Source organism: Idiotropiscis lumnitzeri, chromosome 9 (genome assembly GCF_059441095.1).
Source record: "Idiotropiscis lumnitzeri isolate Australia: NSW breed Sydney's pygmy pipehorse chromosome 9, RoL_Ilum_1.0, whole genome shotgun sequence".
In the NCBI taxonomy this organism is placed as follows: domain Eukaryota; kingdom Metazoa; phylum Chordata; class Actinopteri; order Syngnathiformes; family Syngnathidae; genus Idiotropiscis; species Idiotropiscis lumnitzeri.
Genome location: NC_142399.1, coordinates 8632266 through 8654009, shown reverse-complemented (window position 1 = coordinate 8654009; position 21744 = coordinate 8632266). Strand labels below are relative to the sequence as shown.

Genomic DNA, 21744 nt, shown 5'->3' with positions numbered 1-21744 from the left:
AGAGTGTGCAAGACGGTCCCAGCAGCGACCCTGTACTCCAGCTGGCCCGAGTACAGTGCAAGTTGAATCTGGATCACAAGCTACACTAAAATCACTCAATCTAATGAGTTTTTACAGAGGGGGAAACTACAGCAAATTATTTTTTAAAAAGAAATCGATATTAAACTCATAGAATGTGCTACGAATTGGTGGGAAATTATATGGATTGTCGCATGGGGGCGCCATAACACAATGAAGCATATTTTAGGGGAGGGGGGAACTACTGTACTGTATTTTTATTTCTGGAACCAACTCAGAGAAATGTTATTGACACTGCACTGCATCACATTCAAAGCTGTTTTTAATATTTTGTTCATAATTCATAAGCAAATATTACAACGCTGTGGAAGTCAGTTCTAAATGATGCACGCTTATCCTGCTATTGATTTATGTTAAATGTTCTGTAAAGTGCTTTGTCACGCCTGCAGCTATTGTGAAAGTGCTGTATAAATAAAAAAAATATTGTATTGTATTGCATTGTATTGTCAGTCGGTTTTATTTAAACTACACTACAGGGAGGACTCACAAAGTGCTTCAGATAGTTAAAAGGCTTACAATTTTGTGTTTCTGTGCGCAATGTATTCATTTTTTTGTCTTTCATTTAACATTTTATCAGATTGGAAAAAATCAAATGTGAATATATATAAAATACAGAACTCAACAATCATTTTTTTTATTTTATTAAAAACAGTAATTGTTTAATTATTTATTGTAAAAGTAACATAAAAAATATTATCAAAATAAACAATTTTACACACATATGTTTGACATTTTAATGTATTGTATGGAATTCATTAAATTAATACAATTTAAAATAATAAATTACTGATGTTAAGCAACAATATGGTGGCTCCGTTACTTTATCCATTCTTATAAGCTCTAACCACCGCTTTTTATGTACCAAGTAAACAAACAAAAAAAACTTTCTTCCGGTTTTTGCTCCTAAAGTTAAAAGTGTGTTGGTGTTGAGTGGTTTACACAGGAAACCAATATGGCATTAAGTTAGCAAATGTTAGCCCACTGCATACCGGAAATGTATCAAACTGCAAATAATATTTTTCCCCAGTGAGGCAGTTTAACAACAATAAAAGAACCAAAAAAAAGTTTGATTCTATTGATTTACTTTTATTGTGAATGCGCCAGGCGGAATTACTGATTCCAACGTAAGCTAAAGTGACGCTAGCTCGCCAAGTTGAGTGTGCGGTCAGCTAGCTGAAGAAGAAGAAGAGGAAGAGAAAAAGAAGAAGGCACGGGGCCGTGCCTTCGTGTGTTATTTCCGCGGTGACGTTCAATGAAGGCGCGTCGACACTTTCATGACTATGCTCGTCACCGGCGTGCTGCTCTCCCTCAAGCCTTATCAAATAAACAGCACCAAAGCGAAGGGAAGCTTTCGCGCAGCGGTCAACTCCTCCGCCTCCGCCACCTCCGCTCCCCTCGCCTCGGGCTTCTCCTTCTCCCCATGACCGAGACGACTCGAGATGCCCGGGAATGGAAGTTGGAATTGACAGCTCCGTCGCAGCCTATATGACATTTGCCCGCTTTGCAGCTTCTCGAGCGGAAATCATCGAAGCATCAATAACATCGTAGTAACACCCCCATCTCCTCCTAAAAATGTCATTTTTTAATTTTCGCAAGATTTTTAAGCTCGGGCCCGACAGGAAGAAGAAGCAGTACGAGCATGTCCACCGAGACCTCAACCCCGAGGATATATGGGACATCATCGGGGAACTCGGCGATGGAGCCTTCGGCAAAGTCTACAAGGTATTTGTTGGTATACCTTTACGACATGTTAGGTAACCGTCCTCCATGGGGTCTGCATTGTGGTTCTGTTCTCACACGCTTGTCAAGAACACGTGAAAATGACAGCGGCCGTGATGACACACTCGCAGAGTAGCCAAAAATTGTACTTGAGTAAGAGTCACGGTACTTAAAATGGTAAGACTCGAGTAAGAGTTAAACGTAGCAACAATCCCTCGAGTACAAGTAAAATTCAGTGAAAAACGTATTAAGTATTGAATAGTGAATAGAACGTCAATTACAAATTAACTTTACACGAATTCCTAAATCGGGAAATAGACTCGCTATATAGATTACCAACTGCTATTGTTTTGTTACCAAGTTCAACGGGGAGTTCTTGTAGGCTGAAATGTAAAAAAACTGGCACAGATGACACTTGCTCGTGTCATAGCTAGTTTCAAGACTAAGGCAACAGCTGTCATCTTTCTGTCGCGGAAACCATTTTGAAGTGGTGGAGAGCTTCATTTAGACTAGGGGGTCATCATTTCCGGTCCTCGAGGGTCCCTTTCCTGCATATTTTAGATGTTTCCCTCCTCCAATATACTTCTGTTCATTCGAACGTTTCCCTCCAACACACCTCATCATTTGAATCAGGTCGGTTGGAGGAGGGAAACCTCTAAAAAAAATGCTGGATGGACTTCTGATCTAGAAAACAGCCCTTTGACTCATTCTACAGGTTTTGCCTTCTATATGTTTGAAGGGAAATACCTGAATTTATGTAAAACGACAACAAATGACTCATTGCACTGTACCTTCTCGAACATAGCGAATCGATACAGAATTCCACTGAATCGAAGCGGTTCACTTTAAAATCGGACCTCCTTGAATCGTATCCTTATGATGTCTCGTAAATGTTTTATCTCACAGTCACTGTATCACATACTACGAAAGCGTATTGCTGCCACACCAGAAAAAAAGTTCAACATCACTTCATAATGTGAGATGTTTCAAAGGTGTGAAGTCATTCACACTCATGTTCACTGTTACTGAATGCGAACTGAACTGAATTATCGAATATTGTAACAAATGGTTGTTCAAATGATTGTTATCTATTAGCTATTAATCAATTAATTCTAATTTATTATTAAATAACTAAATGTATGGTGCAAGTTATTCATCCTCACATTCCACACAATAATACGTGTGACTTTGAGTGTGTGTGTGGGGCCACTCACCAGTGGCGTGGGAGTCAGCAAATGCGAGTGACTGTTGTCAAATCAAGTTAGCAACAGTTAACTGTGAACCAGTTTGTGTGCCGAGCGGGTCCCTGCCTGTCAGTTGTGGTCATAGCAACTTATATATAAATATAAATATGCATAATGTGCTTATTACTTATTATGATGGCATGATTATGATGCTTATTACTATTGTTAGTTTGTTCAATAACACGATTGCAAGTGCATTGGCAGGTGTCTAACCTTGACGACTAATGCGGGCATAACAATATGTAGCAACTAGCGGTGGGAGGCTATATTAAATTAGCTAACCGATACCTTGTCACAGCAAGTGTGCTGTTGTGTTACGTTAATTCTTGTAAAATCCTGCTAGCAACATGCAACTGTGGGATTTTCACTTTTTTTGTGTAATCAATTCAATTGAGTCCATTACTAGTTTGAGCCCTAAATTGAACCCACGTAGCCTGTACGGGAGTCAGCGAGGGAACCACTTTCCCAGGGGTCTTCGATCCTGTTCCTTGAGGTTCGCTGTCCTGTCTGTTTTCCAGCTCTCCCTTCTGCAACACACCTGAGTCAAATAATCAGGATCGTCATCCAGCTTCTGCAGATCTTAATGATTATCTGATCATTTGAATCAGACGTGTTGTAGCAGGCAGAGATGAAAACAGGCAGGACAGCAGACCTTGAACAGGATCGAAGACCCTTGCACTATTAGTGGGAAGTCAACTTATAATTCATCTTTTATTAAATGCAGTATTCACGTCAGATGTGGACGGCTTTCTCTCTTGTGGCCCTTTCGGCGCCAATGCAAGAGTTCCTTCCTGGAACTCTCGTGATTAAATAATACTGCTAAGTGATTAAATAATACTGCTAATTGTCCAGAAATGCCAGTTTGCAGTTCCTTATTAGCAGAGTAAGTTGCTCCGATGAAAGCCAGAAGTCTGTCACGGGCTCTTTACACACTGAAGTTCATCTATCTGCACCTGAAGACAATTGGAACAGAATATCAATGTTGTGATTTATTGCTGGGATATTGATCGCAGAATAACACAAGGTAACGGTAGTTCCACAATGGAATAATAACTGATATACTGAAAAACCTTTCATTTCCAGAAAAATATATTTTTTTCTGATTTTCAGATTTTTTATCAATGTTATTCTCGTATATTGGCAGCTTAATTAACAAAGAATCTAATAAAAAGTCAGAGCCAAATGCCGAAGTGCTTCTGAAAGTCCTCAATCACATCGAGCGTGTATCAAGGGCATAGAATTGACACGCAGTACATGCCCCAGACAGCCCATGTCATTCACATGGGTGCGATTTACATTGCGTGAAATAGGAGAGACAAAAATTGACACTGACGTCAGGCGGCGCAGTGGGAAAGAGAGAGGGCGTGGGTCAGGTTAGCGCTCTGTAAACATAAGATCACTTGTTCCAATCCTAACACTCCCTCCCTCATCGTTTTCCCTTTTACTCTCCCATGTTGGGTCTGAGTTCATCAGGACTCAAAGCGGGCCTTAAAACAACTCCCCTGTTTCTGGTTTTGTACCCAGTGTGTTCTAATTGATGAGACATTTTCCCATAAGTGCAGAAAATCCCAATTGTCACGCCTGGCTAAAGTGACGGAGGAAAAAAACAGGACGATGGGAGGGAACAAACCAGCATGAGGAAGTGAGCCAACTTCAAAAGTGGCTCAGATGATAAGCTTTGCTGACAATAGTTGGACGTGTTATTAACTGGGTCGTTTCTGTTGCCACACACATGGCTGGAATTACACGGTGTGGTTCAAGTGATGCAATCCAGATTTTTTTTTTTTGCTTTATGTCTATGTAGACTGTCAGTGACACAGGCCAAAACAATATGAAAAAGTTGAACTGCACTCGCCTTGTTGGTAGAATTTGTCCCGTTTTTTTTTTTTTCATTTCTTCGTGTCAAAAAACATTAAAAATTACATTGTAGCACTTAATGCTACATGTCCGTTATTAAATAACCACAATAATTGTAGCCCAAATGCTGAGTTTAATCTCATTTAAATCAGTGGCATGGAAGATTCAGCCCAGGCTTACTCAATGCTATTTAATTGTTTTGTTTTTTTTTTTTGTTTGTTTTTTTTAGCATCTCTTGTGTGTGTTGTTTAATATGTTGCATCAGTGTAAAGGCATATTAGATGCATCGTTTGAATCGTGCCTGGAAACGGACCAGATCAGATAGGCATTAAACTGGAATTGGGCACTTGGGCTTACCGTTTTAAATCCAGCCCTTGTAATTAAGAAGTCTTTATGAAATCTCCTAATGGAGACGCCATCCTGATGGGAGATTGCTTGCATGCGGCCTCACTCAAACGCAAATGCAATTTATTGCTCTGATAGAAAACTATCTTCATGTGGGTTACAGTTGAGGATGACTCGCCACATTAACCGCTGCGTATCTTAGCTCGAAATAATTGAAAATGCATTTTGTGGGATTTATAGTGTAAAATTTATATTGTTTGTGACGATGCTGCATTGTCGTCTTCAGGCTCAGAACAAGCAGAACGGGACTCTCGCCGCCGCTAAAGTCATTGACACGAAGACGGAGGATGAACTGGAAGACTACATGGTCGAAATTGACATCCTGGCCTCCTGCGACCACCATCACATTGTCAAACTACTGGATGCCTTCTATTTCGAGGGCAAACTCTGGGTAGGTAACAAGTTGTGCTGATTTGAAGCCGAGGAGAAGCAGGAAGCAGAGACATGACAATTTCCTCTCTTCTGCATTGCAGTTGAATATCTCAGTCAAAGTTTTTTTTTCCACTTTCACCTACTTTGGGTGGTGAAAAACAAGTCATGTGACTCCGTTCTGCTTTATTTCTATATAGTACCGCTATAGTATAGTGTAACAACAAGCGACTGCAGAGGAAGAACAGGAAATCTGGAGCCGTGAAAAGTTTAAGGGCAGAAGTCACTGTCAGTATATATAAAAAAACAAAAAATAAAAAAAAAAGCCTAGCTTTCCAGCGCAGATTAGTCTTGCTCTACAAAATGGGTGTAGGAGCTGTTGCTGGTCGCGTCTTTTGAAAACTTTAATGTGTACGCTTAATCAGTGCAGCAGTTTGAAGCTGCTTTTCTTCTAGCTTGTGGTGATCTTTATGAGCCCTTAAAGAGCATCTGTTTGAATGGCAAAGGCCAAAGCAGTTTCTCACACTTACACGGGAATGTTGATTATTTAGGTGTGTTCACTTGTCAATTAAGCACACTCACTGAATTATCAAACTAATTATAGTATTATGCTGTAAAAAAAAAAAGGCCTGGACGATCTTGGAATAACGTAGGAAATATGTGTTGAAGATGTAATATGAAACGTGTACCTCAAGATATGGCATTTTATTTTAAGAATAATTTTATATATATATATATATATATATATATATATATATATATATATAGTTTTTAGGCTGAGTAATGCCCCTAGAAAAATTTAAAGTTGCATCTGATTGGTCCAAGTCAGATAAAAGCATAACGTTCCATATGAAACATATCAAATGTCTTTTCGTTATGCAAATTGCATGTGACAATATTTCTTTTATATATTGGCTGCCCTTCTATAATAATAATACAAATGGACAGCATCTATAGTATTACAGAAAACAATGCAAACTTGCTTTTACTCATGCTGTCCGTTTTTTAACGGTGATAAAACCAGCTAGTAATTCTTTTTTTTGTTAATACAGTTGGTCGCAGAAAGGCGTCAAGAAGTTGCTCAATGTGGCGTTTAAGTTGGCAACACTCGTGTTTGTGGAAGTGCATGTCAGCGGAGATACACTTTTGACTACGGATGCTGCAAAAAAAAAGTCTTAACTCCCGATGAAGTCAAATTAATTGCTAATTCATTGATCACTCATCCCTAATTACGATTTTTTAAAATATTACTGAAAACATTGCCAGTACAGACTGCTGATGTTTTTTGTTTTTTGCTTTTGTTTAGTTTTTTTTTTTGGACAAAACTGACTTTCGTGAGTTCCTATTTTAAATCCAACAAATTGTTTTTGGCTCAGTACACAGTGCACTTCACCAATTCTTTGTTGCAAGGAGTGCTGAGTTGGTTTCCGGCCGTCGTATGCGCTCAGTAAATCTCACGCTGTGCGGGACAGGCCGAGAGAGGCCCCTCTGCAATTACGTTGTGGCACTTGGTGTCATGTGACCCGTCTCTGGAGCGCGGGCCACATCCCACCGTTGAGATAATGGAGCGCTTTCGGACCTCGGAGAAAGTGCCAGTAAATAATTCAGAGCTACACTGCAGGTTGTCCCGACGGGCTTGGGCTTTAACCAGCGTGATGAATATATAACCGCATGTGCGTTTGCGCGTGTTGTTGTTCAAGTTATCATTACACAATATGGAAATGTTGAGTTGGCGGTCATGCAGGATTTAACACTTGTGAGATTCAAAAGGAAGTAGATTACAAGCACAACTGTTATCTTGTTGAATGAGAACAAACACCTGGCTGTCTGGGTTTGTGTCCATCGCTGAACAGAGAGCAGTGTTTGGTTGTAGCTTGTATTGATTTTTATCTATCACTTGATACCACGCACGGGCTTCCATAATGAGCACAAAAGTCAAACTGGCAGTTGTGTGCATTTCATCATTGTACGCTATGAAATTTTAGTAGCATCTGGAGTAGGGCTTTTGATCTGATAGAAATAATAATGCTCAGAAAAAGCAAGTTGTGCTTTTCTTTCTGTTTCATCGAAGAAATCCTGTGTTGCATCTGACATTTTGAATGGCAAGAAGAGCAAGTCAGCAGTGTGTACTCCGGCCTCTTGCCCTAAGTCAGCTGGGATTTCAGCTCACCCTTGACAAGAATTGCGGGACAGAATAAAATAGTGGATGAAGTATGTCAGACGCGAGGCATTTCATTCGCTGCACATTTTCTTGCTACACTCTGAGGAACAGTTGCATTGAAATAATTCTGTGTCAGCAATGATGTAACGGCTCTTCTAAAATGCCCGTTGATAATTCTCTCCAATTGATTGGCTTCTTGGAACAAGGTCTAATGGATGATGTCTTATCCGTTTAAAGGTCATTCCGTCCACGCATAATAAAGGCTTCATTTTAAACGGCATCATTTTCAATGTGTCCCACTAGGCATGTTATTATTCTCTGTGCAGATCCTGATTGAGTTCTGCGCCGGTGGTGCAGTGGATGCCATCATGCTGGGTAAGTCCCTCTTTGACATATTCTGTTCAACTCTTTTTAGACCCTCCAGGATGCAGTGTGGATTTTTTTTTCTTCCCTCTGGTTATAAAGCGGCCATTTCCATGCCAGTGTGTAATTACTTTAGCTAGTTATGCTAAGGCCAATAGTTTCACCCTCTTATTTTGAAGCTTGAATAAAAGCACCTAGTTTGTCTCAATGGGCTTTCTGAATGGAAAAACACGACAAATTCCATTCTACTGTTGAACGTGTAGCCACCCAGTCTCCACTTGAACACGAAACTTTTCCTCTCGGACAAGCAAGTTTTGTTCTCCTGTTGCTGTGGGTTACCATCTCAGCTGATGTTTACTTACTTAGTGGCCAAATTGCACACAACAACACATCATAATGTGGAAGTAAATGACTCACCAGTGTTCTTCCGCAGAATTGGAGCGGCCCCTGACCGAGCCTCAGATCCGTGTTGTGTGCAAGCAGACCCTGGAGGCTTTGGTCTACCTGCACGAGAACAAGATCATCCACCGAGACCTGAAGGCTGGCAACATCCTCCTTTCCTTGGAGGGAGAAGTGAAGCTTGGTAATCTGAAATGGATTTATTTTAGTCCTAACCGGGTCAAAGGTTTCATTTCCATTTGTTGAATGGGTTTCTTCTTGTGAATGAAAATGACACAGGAAAGTGGTAAAAATGCAACATGGACAACTATTGAGACCATCATTCACATGGACAATTTAGAGCCTTCGGTGAGCCTAACATGCATGTTTAAGGGTTGTGGGAGGAAGTCGGTGTTCAATAAAATTTTTTTTTTTTTTTTAAACGCAAGCACTGGAGAACATGCAAACACTCCACAGGGTGATTCAAACTCAGATCTCTTGACGGTGAGGCAGACTTGCCAAACCCTCTCACACGGTATGCCTGTACTCATCTTAACTCATCTTAAAAATGACGATTGTATATTATCATTAGGAAACATAGCTAAATGACCAGGACTCATTTATAATATTGGGAATTCATATATTGAATCATTGGAAAAATTGTTTTTACCTTGCTTTGGGTGTGCATTTGTGTCACCAAACGGAAACGATTAATCCTGGAAAGGATGGCTGCTCATCCTGCAAAGCTCAGGTCTAAGATGCTCAGCGTTGAACAAAAGCAGATTAATTGTTGTCTTTTCCGCCTTGTGTCCTGGGTGGCCACTTAGAAGCCTCCTACTGAGCCACTTAAAGGCTTAAGGAGATAATTAGTTAAGTCAATTTTGGGGCTCCCGTCAGCGCCGCGGCACCAAGCTGAGCTTTGTGATTTTGACAAGCGCACGCTGCAGAGCGCCGTGTTTACACAAGCGACTGACTCATTCATGTGCTGCTTTATTTTCCCTCAAAGAAAAATTTGGGTTAAGTCTCTCCGAGTGACATTTTCATTCACAAGGTGACAATAATTAGGGGTGGCATGAATTTAGATATTTCATAGTCGACAATGTGATGAAAGTGGAGTAGTCGCTGATGATATCATTGATATTTTGGCTTTACAGCAGTATAATTTTAAACAATAACAGAAGAAAATGCTTTGTTACCCGTCACCTCTAACAGGGCAAAAAACGTGATTAGTGACTAGTTGACATGGTCGAGTAGTGAAGTTGACTAGTCAAATAGTCTGTCCACCTCCTACAGCACGTCAGATTGGTTGCATAATATTCCAAATGTTTTTCCTGTTGCACCCTTCCTGCATGAGTCACGCTGTGGCAAATGGTGAAGTTTGGCAAGCAGTTATTAGCAAGCAGCCTCAAGGAACTTAATGATATATGTTAGCGTCGTCGCAATGTTTACATAGCACATGTGAGGCGAGAAAAACTGTAGTATCAAGTGACTAATGAAGCTTTGAGCATCCCTTCTCCATTATTAGCTGCAGCTGTGTTTAGGATTTTAAAAAGTGCCACTTGAGTCACTGATAAATACAAAGCTTTGACGATGCGCTTTGGCTGAGTGAATGGAGAAAAGATTTATGAATTAATTTCCTCTTTTTCAGCGGATTTTGGGGTTTCTGCTAAAAATACAAAGACGTTACAGAGAAGAGATTCTTTCATCGGAACGCCGTACTGGTGAGTCACTCAGCCAGAATACAAAAGGGTATTCAGGATCATTGTTGAGGCAGCTTGACAGCATCAATTTTCAATGTGCTATCGCTTAAAGTTGTTGGAAAATAAAGGCTGAGGGAAAACCGTGATTATACGTGAGTGTTGGATGACCTCAGCTTTAAACACAGGCTGGTGTTAAATTCCCAGACACATGCCAAGTCATTTTTTGTACACAAAGAATTTCCCTCGAAGGCTCAGCAACCTAATAAATCCTCCAGTCCTCCAGTGCTTACACTTACAGTTCATAGACACTAACATTCACACACAGATTGAAGAGTTAACTCTATTGCGAACCAAAACAGCAGCACCAGAGCATGTAAACATTCTCTTAGACGTAATTACGTGCGGCTTTCGACTGCATGCTGAAAATGAGCTTTGCAAATCTTATTTCATGTGCCAGTTAGTGCTAACATAGACTCCGGTGTGATCGTACACTGTTCCGCCCTAACCTTGATTTTTTTTTAAACTACAGTTTGTACCCATTAATATAGCAGTAACCTGGTTTAATATTATTGAATACAGTCATGCTAATTGCCACTCGTTTGTCGCTGTGCAGGATGGCGCCAGAAGTGGTGATGTGCGAGACGTCCAAGGACCGCCCGTACGACTACAAGGCGGACATCTGGTCCCTCGGGGTGACCCTGATCGAGCTGGCGCAGATCGAGCCGCCCAATCACGAGATGAATCCCATGAGAGTGCTGCTGAAAATAGCCAAGTCCGAGCCGCCCACCCTCATGCAACCCTCCCGCTGGTGAGATGATGTGTCCGTGTTGATGGATAGCATGTGTGTTTAACGGGTGAGGCCGGTACAATGAACCCAGTATCCTTCCAGACTCACCCACAATAAGTGAAAAGCTGAGAAATTGGGAGATTTATTAAAATAAAAAATGCCCCCCCATGTATTCTTAAAAAAACCCATGAAAACTTATGGAGGTATTCTCTGACATCATATAACATCATTCTGATTTGTCACTTCTAGTTGAAGGTTATACAGAATGGGATAATTTTTTAAAGTTTTGATTTTGTTCTTTGTTTTTTTTTGTTGTTTTTTTTTTTTTTTTTCAGATTTTGGAATATCTTGTTTGGGATTTTTAATATTTGCTTTCTGTTCTTTTGAATATTTTTTCTGTATTTTGGAGATTTATATTTTCAGTTTTTCTGAATATTTTTGGGGTGAAATTATTCTGAAAAGTTAAAAAAAGGTGATTAGAAAAACAATGATTCAGACAGACAGAAAAAAAACTGACAAAAAAACCTGAAAAAAATCCCCAAAAAGAAAAAAAAGTTCCGTCAAACAGAAAAAAAAAATACTTACGGGCTAACGGAAATTAGCGTTGATGTTTCAGTAATCCTAAACCTAACCTCCTAACCGTATTGCAGGACACCAGAATTCAACGACTTCCTCCGCAGAGCACTTGACAAGAATGTGGACAACCGCTGGGGCCCATTGCAGCTTCTACAAGTGAGCCGCCATTCTCCGGTCATGACTTTCAGCAAGCCGTTATCCGTGTACTTCTATTTAGCTGATCGCGATGGGCGGATCTGCTCACGAGTCAGCTAAACGGCTTTGTAATTGCATTCCTTGTGTCTCTCCCTCCATCCTGGCAGCATCCATTTGTCGCCAGTGTTGTCGACAGCAAACCTCTGCGAGAGCTCATCGCAGAAGCCAAGGCTGAAGTCACAGAGGAGATCGAAGACAGCAAAGAAGAGGAAGAGGAGGAAGAACCCGAGACGCCCGTGGTAATAAACTAACAACCAGTTTACATGACTTGCGTCAGTGATAAGATTTTAACGTTTTGTATTTTTTTTTTTTAATCAGGCCGCTCCTGGACATAAACGAGCACCGTCCGACACGAGTATGGCGAGCTCCGAGGAAGACAAAGTTCCGGCAACGCCATCCGCACTGCAGTCCGTCACCGAAAAGACAGAGGCTGGGCCGGCAGAAGACGGGTCCAGTGACAAACTCTCCGATGAAGGTCTTGGAACAAGCGAGCCTGACAAGACGGAGGAGGAGAAACTCAACGAGGTGCCCGAGGCCGGTAATGAAGACACGGCCTCCGGGCTGATGGAGGACCCCGTCCTGCCGGAACCTGAGGGCCACGCTGATGAGATTCCTGCTGAGCCGACTGCTTCCGAGGAAGACATTATAAATAAAGTGCAGACAGCGGAAGGAGCGGAGACGCAGGAAGAAAAAATAAATGATTCTCCACAAGTAATAGAACTTGAAAAAGAGCTAGAAGAGGAGACCAAAGAAGATGAGTCAAATCCGCAGATTATCGGATCTGCAGAATCAGACGAGACACTTGAGGATGCACGTGCCAAACCGGAGTCTGTATCTGAGGTGCAGGTCGAACAAGTGAGCAAGCCAGACGACATGCTTCAGCATGAACTGACCGATACGGCTAATGGCACTGATGTTCGAATTGAAGATTGCAACATAGCTGCAAACATCGTGGGAGATACCAAAACAAATTTAAGTAAGGCTGAGACGATTCTGAAAAAGCCTGAGGAGGAAATTTTAGAGTTGCCTGATCAGGACTTAGAGACCACTGACAGGATCAGACCTTCGAATGGCGTGTGTGATGATGCCATCAACACATCTGAGGAGACAGGGCTCCCAAGCAAGGATAACCAAGAAGCGACGCAGGCAGAAGAGAGCACCATCCATGGTGAAACCGACTCGGAGACTAAGATGGAGCAGGGAAGTCCTGCCGTGACCCGGCAGGATGCGGAGAAGGACTCGGACTCCGGAAGCAGCTCGGCCGCCGACAGCAGCAGCATGGACCTCAATCTGTCCATCTCGAGCTTCTTATCCAAAAGCAAAGAGGGCGGCTCAGTGTCTGTGCAGGTAAATTCAACTCTCCTTTTTTTAATACACTTGTCAAATATACTTAATAACTTCCATTTTCTATACTGCTTATCCTGTTCAGAATCAGGGGGAAGCTGGAGGTGATTACAGCTGATTTAGGGCAAGAAGAGAGCTGATCACAAAAGACTCACTCACATTTATTTCTATTGTTGATATAGACTTCAGTCATCTAAATTTATATTTTTGGATCATGCAAAGATGCCAGAATACACCTGAGGAAACCAGTGCAAGTACAGGGAGAACATAAAAAAATAAATAAATCAACACAGAAATCCTAGAACGCCCTGCGCAGAGATTCAAACTCGCAACCCCCTCTTTCTGTGAGGCAGCGCCGTGCTGCTACCTAACAGCATAAAAATGTTTTACTCCATAGGAGTCCAAGCGGCAGAAGAAGACGCTGAAAAAGACGCGCAAGTTCATGGTGGACGGCGTGGAGGTTAGCGTGACCACGTCGAAGATTGTGACTGACGACGACGCCAAGAATGAGGAGATGAGGTTCCTGAGGTGTGTGCCTGGCTTTAATCTCCGCCGCGAGACCGACGGTCCTAAATAAGGAACATGACCTATTTAGCTTGCATGCCTTGAAATAGTTCACACAACCCAGATGGGTTTATGCAATTTTTTTTTTACTACGTACACCAAGATGAGGACAACAGTACGTGACAGCAGGTGAATGATGGACTTCCATATACCGTAGCTAGCTTTCTGTTGTCGGTAGCGATAGCAAAGTAGTTTGGGCGAGTTGATTTTGCAGCTCCCTGACGACATGGCCGCATGCTGTGGTTTTCTCAGGCGGCAGGAGCTGCGAGAACTGCGCCTGCTGCAGAAGGAGGAGCAGAGAGCTCAGCAGGATCTCAGCAACAAGCTGCAGCAGCAGAGAGAGCAGATTTTGCGGCGTTTTGAACAGGAAACGACAGTGAGTCACTTCCACCACAACTGTTTTTTTTTTCCCCCTTCAACCCCCGCCAAGGGAGCTGCTTTGTTTCAGAGTTGAGCTTGCATGGAGAGTTTTGTAACTGCTTTTAAGCTTGGATGCATCGAGAAAATTATGCTGCATTCAATGTTTTCATTTCGAGCAAATGTAAAAAAAAAAAATGTGACGAATAAGGCACCTCACTTTGTAGTGTACATTTTATTTGATCATTTTCTATTTACTTGTGACTTACTGGGCGGAACCTTCAGGGCAAAGGCCACTTCCGGCATTTGTGGCTTGTCGCAATAAGTTCCATTTCTGGTTGTCATATTTCTCTTTGATGTCTCTACAAGATGACAAAAGAAAAAGCAGAGGAAAAATTATCTCAGTATTTACATTTCTTTACATGATCTTTTTTTTTAATTCTGTGCAGAACGACCTCCATATATTTATATATGACGTTTTTTTTCCTGTGGGTACCCGAAATGGCAATTGCAATTGATTATAATGGGGACCATTTTTTTAATTTATCATTGTTTCAGATGGAACCTTTTACATCCAAATATGGTTAATTTAATTTTTTTCACAAATCAATACTGTTGGTCTTTACTTATGTCATCTATTGCATTTACACATTTAATAACTAATACTCTTGAAGTGATTGAGAAGCATTCATGAGCCGTGCCGCATGATGTCGGCTCAAGATTGAAAGTGAATGTTTTTTTTAGGAGTGGAAATAGGATTCGGTTAAACACATTTGAGTAACCCTGTTTAGTTAAAAATGGATAATTCGAATGTTGCAGCAAGAATCAGTCAACCACAAAGATATCATTCATTTCCGCCAGCTCATTGTTAATTAATTGCACCACTCATGGCTCTAAGACCTTTGAAAAAGTTTGGCTTGGTATAACCACAGTCATTTCTTTTTGTGGTTCATTAAAGGCTTTTTGGCTTACATTAAATGATTGAAGTAAATATTTGCAATTATATATGTTGGGGTGGCGTATGTATGTTGGTGTGCAGCGGTATAATGTAGCAATATAAGTTATATTACCAACTTGAACGACGCACTGTTCGGTAATATGTATTCTCACTGCGTTTGATGCCCATCTATTCAGGCAAAGAAGCGCCAATACGACCAGGAAGTGGAGGGCCTGGAGAAGAAGCAGAAGCAGACCATTGAGCGCCTGGAACAGGATCACACCAGCCGGTTGCGAGATGAAGCCAAACGCATTAAAGGGGATCAGGACAAAGAGCTCTCCAAGTTCCAGAACATGCTGAAGAACAAGAAGAAAGAGGTACGTGGACGCCCGCATGGCCGTGCGCCGGCTGACTGTCGCATGTGGTGAACACGAGCCTTGGAATGGTGCATGGCGGCTTTTTAGCTCGGCTGAGTCATTTCAAGCCTTTGGGAGCGGTGCGCCATGATCATCGCATGTTGCTGTCCTGTTCGCAGCCGCGGCATGTTTTTGTATCCATTATTCATCTGCACCCAGAGCAGTTGAAAACACAAGTTCAATCTAGGTGAGGCGTGCAAGACATCTTCATCTTCCTCATTATTTTCAGCGCTCTCTGGTGTTGGGCTTTTATTTTGCTTTGTGTTGCCATGACGATCATGCTATTTGCTGTGTCCTTATTGCCGTTTTGCTTCTGCTTGCAGCAACAATATTATGCTGTAGATTATTATGCCTTATAAAATGTGTTGACTGTATTTTTTTATCGTTTTTGTAATCGTGAACTGTACTATGTTGACCTAACCTTGTGTTTGGAATGAGTGTGTGAGGTGGCTTTGGTCGTTGGATGGGTGATTTTGTGGCACTTTGTCTCTTCGGTGGTGTCGGGATTACGTGGGAATGAAGCTCGTCTTGACTCCATTCTTTTAATATTCAATCAGCTTTCTGAGCTTCTTTGTGATGATTCTAGCTTAGTTGCTTGGCTTTTTTTTTTTGTTTTAGTTGAGAAGATGCAGAACGCTGGTGGCTGACTCAGACAATTGCAAAGTAGCCAACTCATGACTAATTAATCTGCAACACACCCTAAACAATCTCAACGGGTGAGGTGAAATGCGGTGGCGGGAGACTCTCTACATCCTCTGCATGTCTTTTAATCTTGAGCGACAAATCTTAGATTTATTTATTTTTTTACATCTATTTCCTTCAAATCAACAAGCAGTTTCTGCACAAATACGATACTTTCTAGGCCAAACAGGAAGTTGGGCAGTCACCTAAGCACATGCGAAAAGAGCTCATGAAGCGCTTAAAGGAGGACCTAACGCGCCTTAAGACGGCTGAGGTAAAACACGACCTGCTGATGTCTTCTCTCCTCAACCCCTTTCCTGCTTCTCCTCCTGACTTGAAAGTCCACACTCAATCCCACTACACTGCTGAAATTCTTTTTCTTACATTGAAATGACCCCATTAGTATGAGCCACTTAGACAGTCAAGGTCAGTTTTTTAGTTCCATCAAGTGGGGATAAAGATTGCACAACTATCAGAATATATGCTCACGCGTGACTTGAGAGACGCGTTTGTTCTCCTTACAAAATGTACATGACCCCACATGAGTAGTTAAGCCTGTCACTTGCCTCATTACAACATGAGCATCTAAATAGTTTGTTGCCTCCTTTGCTTTTCCCAAGCCAAAGCATTATCCGCAATTGATAAAGAAATAATCCTCAGAAGACTAGAAGCATGAATCTTGTTAACAAAACTGCTCTTTTTGTGCAAGCTGGATTCCAAACGCGCGAGCTACTGTAATAGCATGACAAGACCAGCAGAGCATTAATAAGTGATGAACTAACATTTATTCACAACTGTGCTGCAAATGCAACGATATTCCCAAAGTGGGACGGGGATAGCACGTTCCGCGATGATACTGCGTGAGTGCATGCATTTGTAGTGTGTGTGTGTGTGTGTGTGTGCGTGTGCGTGAGATGGTCAGCCTGCTCCTTGTCGCTGACGAGGGCGAGTGTGCGCTGTGTGCTCTCCTCCGCAGGCGGTCGCCCAGGTTATGATACAGTCTTTTCAGTTGTCCTCATGCGCACTCTTCAATGCTCAGATGCAGGATGTAAGTCCCGCCCCCTCCCTCCCAAAACTCTCCACTCTCTCTTTCCAGCCCATACTTAGATGTGTGTAAAGTGACAGCGCGGCTTTCTATCCAGTCAAGTAACGTGTAAGCATGGGCTGTGTTTGGAGTGATGTCATGGCTGTGTTGTTTTTTTTTTTTGTGCAGTGGTTCCTTCCTCTCCACCAGTGTGTGTTTTAGTTACATTTGGAGTGTACGACGGGTTCGTTAGTTAAATCTCTCCTCAAAAAGACTCGGTATGTTCGTTTTGGGTCGTCGAGTTTTGGTAGTTGAATAAATACTACGTTTTGAAATCAATGACTCATCATTGTATTAATCATGATTTCATTATCACTCAAAATAATGGAAATTATTTTTGGCATAATTGCCAGCTCTAATTGATGTTTTCCTTTAACTTAGTACATGTGGAATTTGAGTGAACAACAATGTAGTCACAAGTTGAGGAAATGAAGGTGAACGTGAACATGACTTTAAAATCTTATCAAACCAATTTATTCTGCCAAAATAGGCCACTGTGAATGACGTTTACTTAGTAGGATTTGATTTTTTTTTCATTTATTTTGCTCAAGACTGCCTCATTTTGAAAGCTTGCTGCCTTAAAGTGTATAAAAGTGTAGCGTATATATTTGACTGAATACTGTCATTCACTTGCTGAGAATGTTTGCTTCCTAGTAAATAACAGCTTTAATGTGCGACAAAATATTTTTAAAAAATTGGGAGGAGTTGAATTTAAGACAAAATGGCAGGCACTCGAATTGGCTAATTGTGTATCAGCCTGACTCAGCTGCGATTGATTGCAAACAACTGACGTGTACGACTCGCCTGTGAAATGTCATTGTAGATGTCGTCTTACATGAACTGAACTTTTCTCTTGCCTCTATCGTGGCTCACGCGTGCTCTCTTGAGTGTCTCCTCCGCCGCTCCCACTCGATGATGTCACATCTAGTACTGTGGATATGATACGATTACATCACTCACTTGACGGCAGATGTGCCATTTCTCTTTCAACGCTCACCTGTCTCACCCTCGCCTAGTTCACCTCCACTCTTCTCACCGCCGCTTCCATTTTTGCGATCCCACTCAGGAGCAGGAGTTCCTCCAGAAGCAGCAGCAGGAGCTGGACGGGGAGCTGAAGAAGATCATCCAACAGCATAAAGTGGAGATCGCCACCATCGAGAGGGATTGCCTCAACCACAAGCAACAGCTGATGAGAGGTGGGCTCGTGTGACGCGCGTTGATATCTGAACTTTCCGCCAAAATAGGCCACTAAAAAAAGGCTTGTGTGTTTGCAGCACGGGAGGCGGCCATGTGGGAGCTGGAAGAGCGCCACCTGCAGGAGAAGCACCAGCAGCTCAAGCAGCAGCTCAAGGACCAGTACTTCCTACAAAGGCATCAGCTGCTCAAGAGGCACGAGAAAGTAAGGACAAGGGGGAGCCTGGAATACGCATTTGGGAGGGTGGCCAACCAAATAAGGTTGCAACTCACAATTTTTTTCATTTCAACACTTACGGAAAATGCACTATGATTCAGGTTCAGTGCATAATATGTCGTAAAATCTGCAAAAATGTTCATAAATGTTTTACAAAGTGTCTTATTTAAAAAATAAAATTAAAAGTCTGTCTTCATGACCCCCTTTTTTTAATTTATTTAATTGCTGCAGGAGATGGAGCAAATGCAGCGCTACAACCAGCGTCTGGTGGAGGAGATGAAGAACAAGCAGAACCAAGAGAGAGTTCGCCTGCCTAAGATCCAGCGCAGCGACGGCAAGACGCGAATGGCCATGTTCAAGAAGAGCCTCCGCATCGCCGCCTCAGCCGTTATCACGCCCGAGCAGGAGCGAGATCGCATTAAGCAGGTAGATGATTCCCCCCTCAAATCTTGGTATCTCTCAAATTTCGGGGGTGCTTGGCTTTATTATGGATTTAAATTGGGCTGGACACACAGCCATGCTTCGCAAAATATGACTAATATTACTGCAGCTTAGTTGCAACAAACTTCTTTGTGTTTCATCATTCATCATCAGGGCTTCATCCAATATATGAACGCATATGTGTGTGTTCTACTGCCCCCTTGTGGCCAAAGCGCACACAGCAGAATGACCAGCTTCATGTCCATTTAAATTAAAGCTGTTTAATTTTTTATGTCCACACAATTATCACTACAAAACTATTTAGGTCTCAAGATATGTCATTTCAGAATGCTGGAATACATTTATTAAAATTAAATTGTGTCATATGTTGTTAACTATGTGCAGGTCGGTTGGTGGAAACTCAATTTTAAATATTAAACAAATAAAAATAATGAAGCGTTCCCCTGCATATTTGGGATTCATTTCTCATTGATTCAGTGTTTGCTGGTTTTCCATTTCCTCCATTAGGGGCTGTCTTTGTGCACAGGCCAAAATCCAGTCTTAAAAAAGTAGATGACACATTTGTTCCAAGGAACTATGTTGAAATCAGGGGAGGAGCTGAGCTTACTCAGTCTCATTGAAAGAAATCCTTGTAGCATCTTTTGGGAATTTTAAATCTTAATGAGGAGCATCTACTGTAATATAATTTAAGATGGCTGTAATTTACAAAATTTGATTTGGGTAAAAGTAGGCTTTCTTTACTTTGATCAAGATGCTTTGTGGGATACATTGAGGGCTCTATGAACTCACTACCCATTCAAACCGCAATATAAAATGACCCAACTTATTATATCCAGCATAGCCACTGCTAACCGAGGCGTCATCCATTTTGTGTGCCGTCCAGTTTGCTTTTCAAGAAGAGAGGCGGCAGAAGAATGAGCGTCTCCATCAGCACCAGAAACACGAGAACCAGATGAGAGACCTTCAGCTGCAGTGTGACTCCAATATCAGAGAGCTGCAGCAGCTACAGGTGAGGTCTCTCACACACACATACACGCTCACATTTTAGTGGTCGGAGTGGAGCGGCTCACACAGCTGACCTCCCCGCTCAGTAATTCATTCAAAATCAACCTGCGGTGAACTAGCAACCGGGAAAGTTGAAGTTACTTTGTGTCATTTTCGTACACAATGTTCTCCACTAAGCCTCACGTGGCCTCCATTTTGTTTTCAGAATGAGAAATGTCACCTGCTGATTGAGCACGAGACCCAAAAGCTGAAGGAGCTGGATGAGGAGCACAGTCAGGAGATCAAGGAGTGGAGAGAGAACCTCAGACCTCGGAAGAAGGTAACATTTGAATAAAAGGAACATAAAAAACATTTTATATTTAAACCAAACCATTTTTTCTAACGAGTGTGTGCTAGCTTAGTGCTAATATATAATTCAAAACTCTATAAATGGGCAAATGAAAATTAGCATTGATGTTATGTTCATTTCAAACACGGTGGGACTACACAAAAGAACTGGAACTTGCCTGGATTCTGGTCCTGCGTTTCAATGTCTGACTCTTTTGTCCTGTGCTGCCCCCTGCAGGCACTGGAGGAAGAGTTCACGCGGAAGCTCCAGGAGCAGGAGGTCTTCTTCAAGATGAGTGGCGAGTCGGAATGCCTTAACCCCACCGCCCAGAGCCGCGTGTCCAAGTTTTACCCCATCCCGCACGTACAAAGCTCCGGATCGTAGCCGCCCGCCAAAAACGGCATCGATATTGCGCTTAGTTGGGAGAATACTCTTTTCTTTTGCTTGTTTTTTTTAACATGTTCTAATTTGTAAAGGTCGTACATGTCACATATGCCTCCCAATTTCTTTTTCAGTTGCTTTTTTTATGTTTATTAAAACCCCTCGCCTCTTCCCAGCAATGAATGTCTTGCACACTATCACTGAACGAATGGTTTCATTAAGCCCCCTGTGATGACTCTCCTTCATTCATTTTAACACGTGGGTGCTGACTATTTCCTGGAGCCCTGCTTTAGAGTGAACGCCGTCAAATGCATATCAAAGAAATGTAAACTTGCTGTCAATTTTGCACTGTTTCTTTTTTTTTTTGCCATTTAGATGAAAGAATATGCAGTACGAATCATTGGAATTTTATTACCTGCTTTTATTTTATGACCACTGTTGTTTAATCATGCATTTCTGCTACACTGTTGCTGTTATTCAGGGGTGGGGAACCTACCTCCCCCAAAAGTCGTAAAAACACATTAAACCTACACTGCTTACAATTAATCATTATTCAGCATATTTTCCCATAAATGTATAATGGCGTTTATATGAACTGATATGAAAAAAGGAAGCTGCAATTGATTTTTTGATGAATGAAATTGCTGTAACAACGATCATCCGCTGTTCTCAAAATGGCCTAAACTTGATTAATATATACCGCGTCATCTCCACACTGCTTGAGTTCTCATGCTAGTTAACAAATGCTGGATTTTTATTTGGGTTGTTTTCCACCAAACATAGATATTGATATATTTTTTTGAGAATTTTAATGCGCTGCATTTTAATTGTAATGTCTCCACCTCAATGAAAAAAAAGGATATATGCAGTTCTATTGTCAGATCAAATGTATTGAAAATGTCAACGGACATAATTGTTGTAAATAAAGAGTATTCATGTTTTTTTTCGTGTTTGTGTTTTTAA

General features: G+C 41.7%; 1 protein-coding gene across 4 annotated transcripts; it reads left to right on the top strand.

Annotated features, from left to right (window-relative positions):
- The first annotated feature begins 1227 nt into the window (after window positions 1-1227).
- Window positions 1228-21723, top strand: slka (STE20-like kinase a). 4 transcript variants are annotated; one of them, XM_088304310.1, is made up of 20 exons: window positions 1228-1800; window positions 5530-5694; window positions 8160-8208; window positions 8630-8779; window positions 10223-10295; window positions 10888-11082; window positions 11712-11793; window positions 11940-12071; window positions 12151-13179; window positions 13574-13704; window positions 13993-14116; window positions 15232-15411; window positions 16313-16405; window positions 17108-17179; window positions 18282-18411; window positions 18490-18614; window positions 18858-19052; window positions 19951-20076; window positions 20278-20391; window positions 20638-21723. In XM_088304310.1, exons 1-20 carry the CDS (start codon window positions 1651-1653, stop codon window positions 20782-20784), a joined length of 3462 nt encoding a protein of 1153 aa, XP_088160436.1. In that variant the 5' UTR covers window positions 1228-1650; the 3' UTR covers window positions 20785-21723. The 4 variants fall into 4 exon arrangements, with proteins under 4 accessions (XP_088160436.1, XP_088160438.1, XP_088160437.1 ...); XM_088304312.1 differs by lacking the exon at window positions 16313-16405; XM_088304311.1 differs by lacking the exon at window positions 17108-17179.
- Window positions 21724-21744: the final 21 nt, after the last annotated feature.

What these genes read in the sequence shown, in the direction of transcription:
- slka (XM_088304310.1), top strand. Translation starts at nt 1,651, where the DNA reads ATGTCATTTTTTAATTTTCGCAAGATTTTTAAGCTCGGGCCCGACAGG. An exon ending in AGTGGATGCCATCATGCTGG is followed by an intron (nt 8,209 to 8,629) that starts GTAAGTCCCTCT and finishes GTTCTTCCGCAG; the next exon opens with AATTGGAGCGGCCCCTGACC. An exon ending in ACCTCAGACCTCGGAAGAAG is followed by an intron (nt 20,392 to 20,637) that starts GTAACATTTGAA and finishes TGCCCCCTGCAG; the next exon opens with GCACTGGAGGAAGAGTTCAC.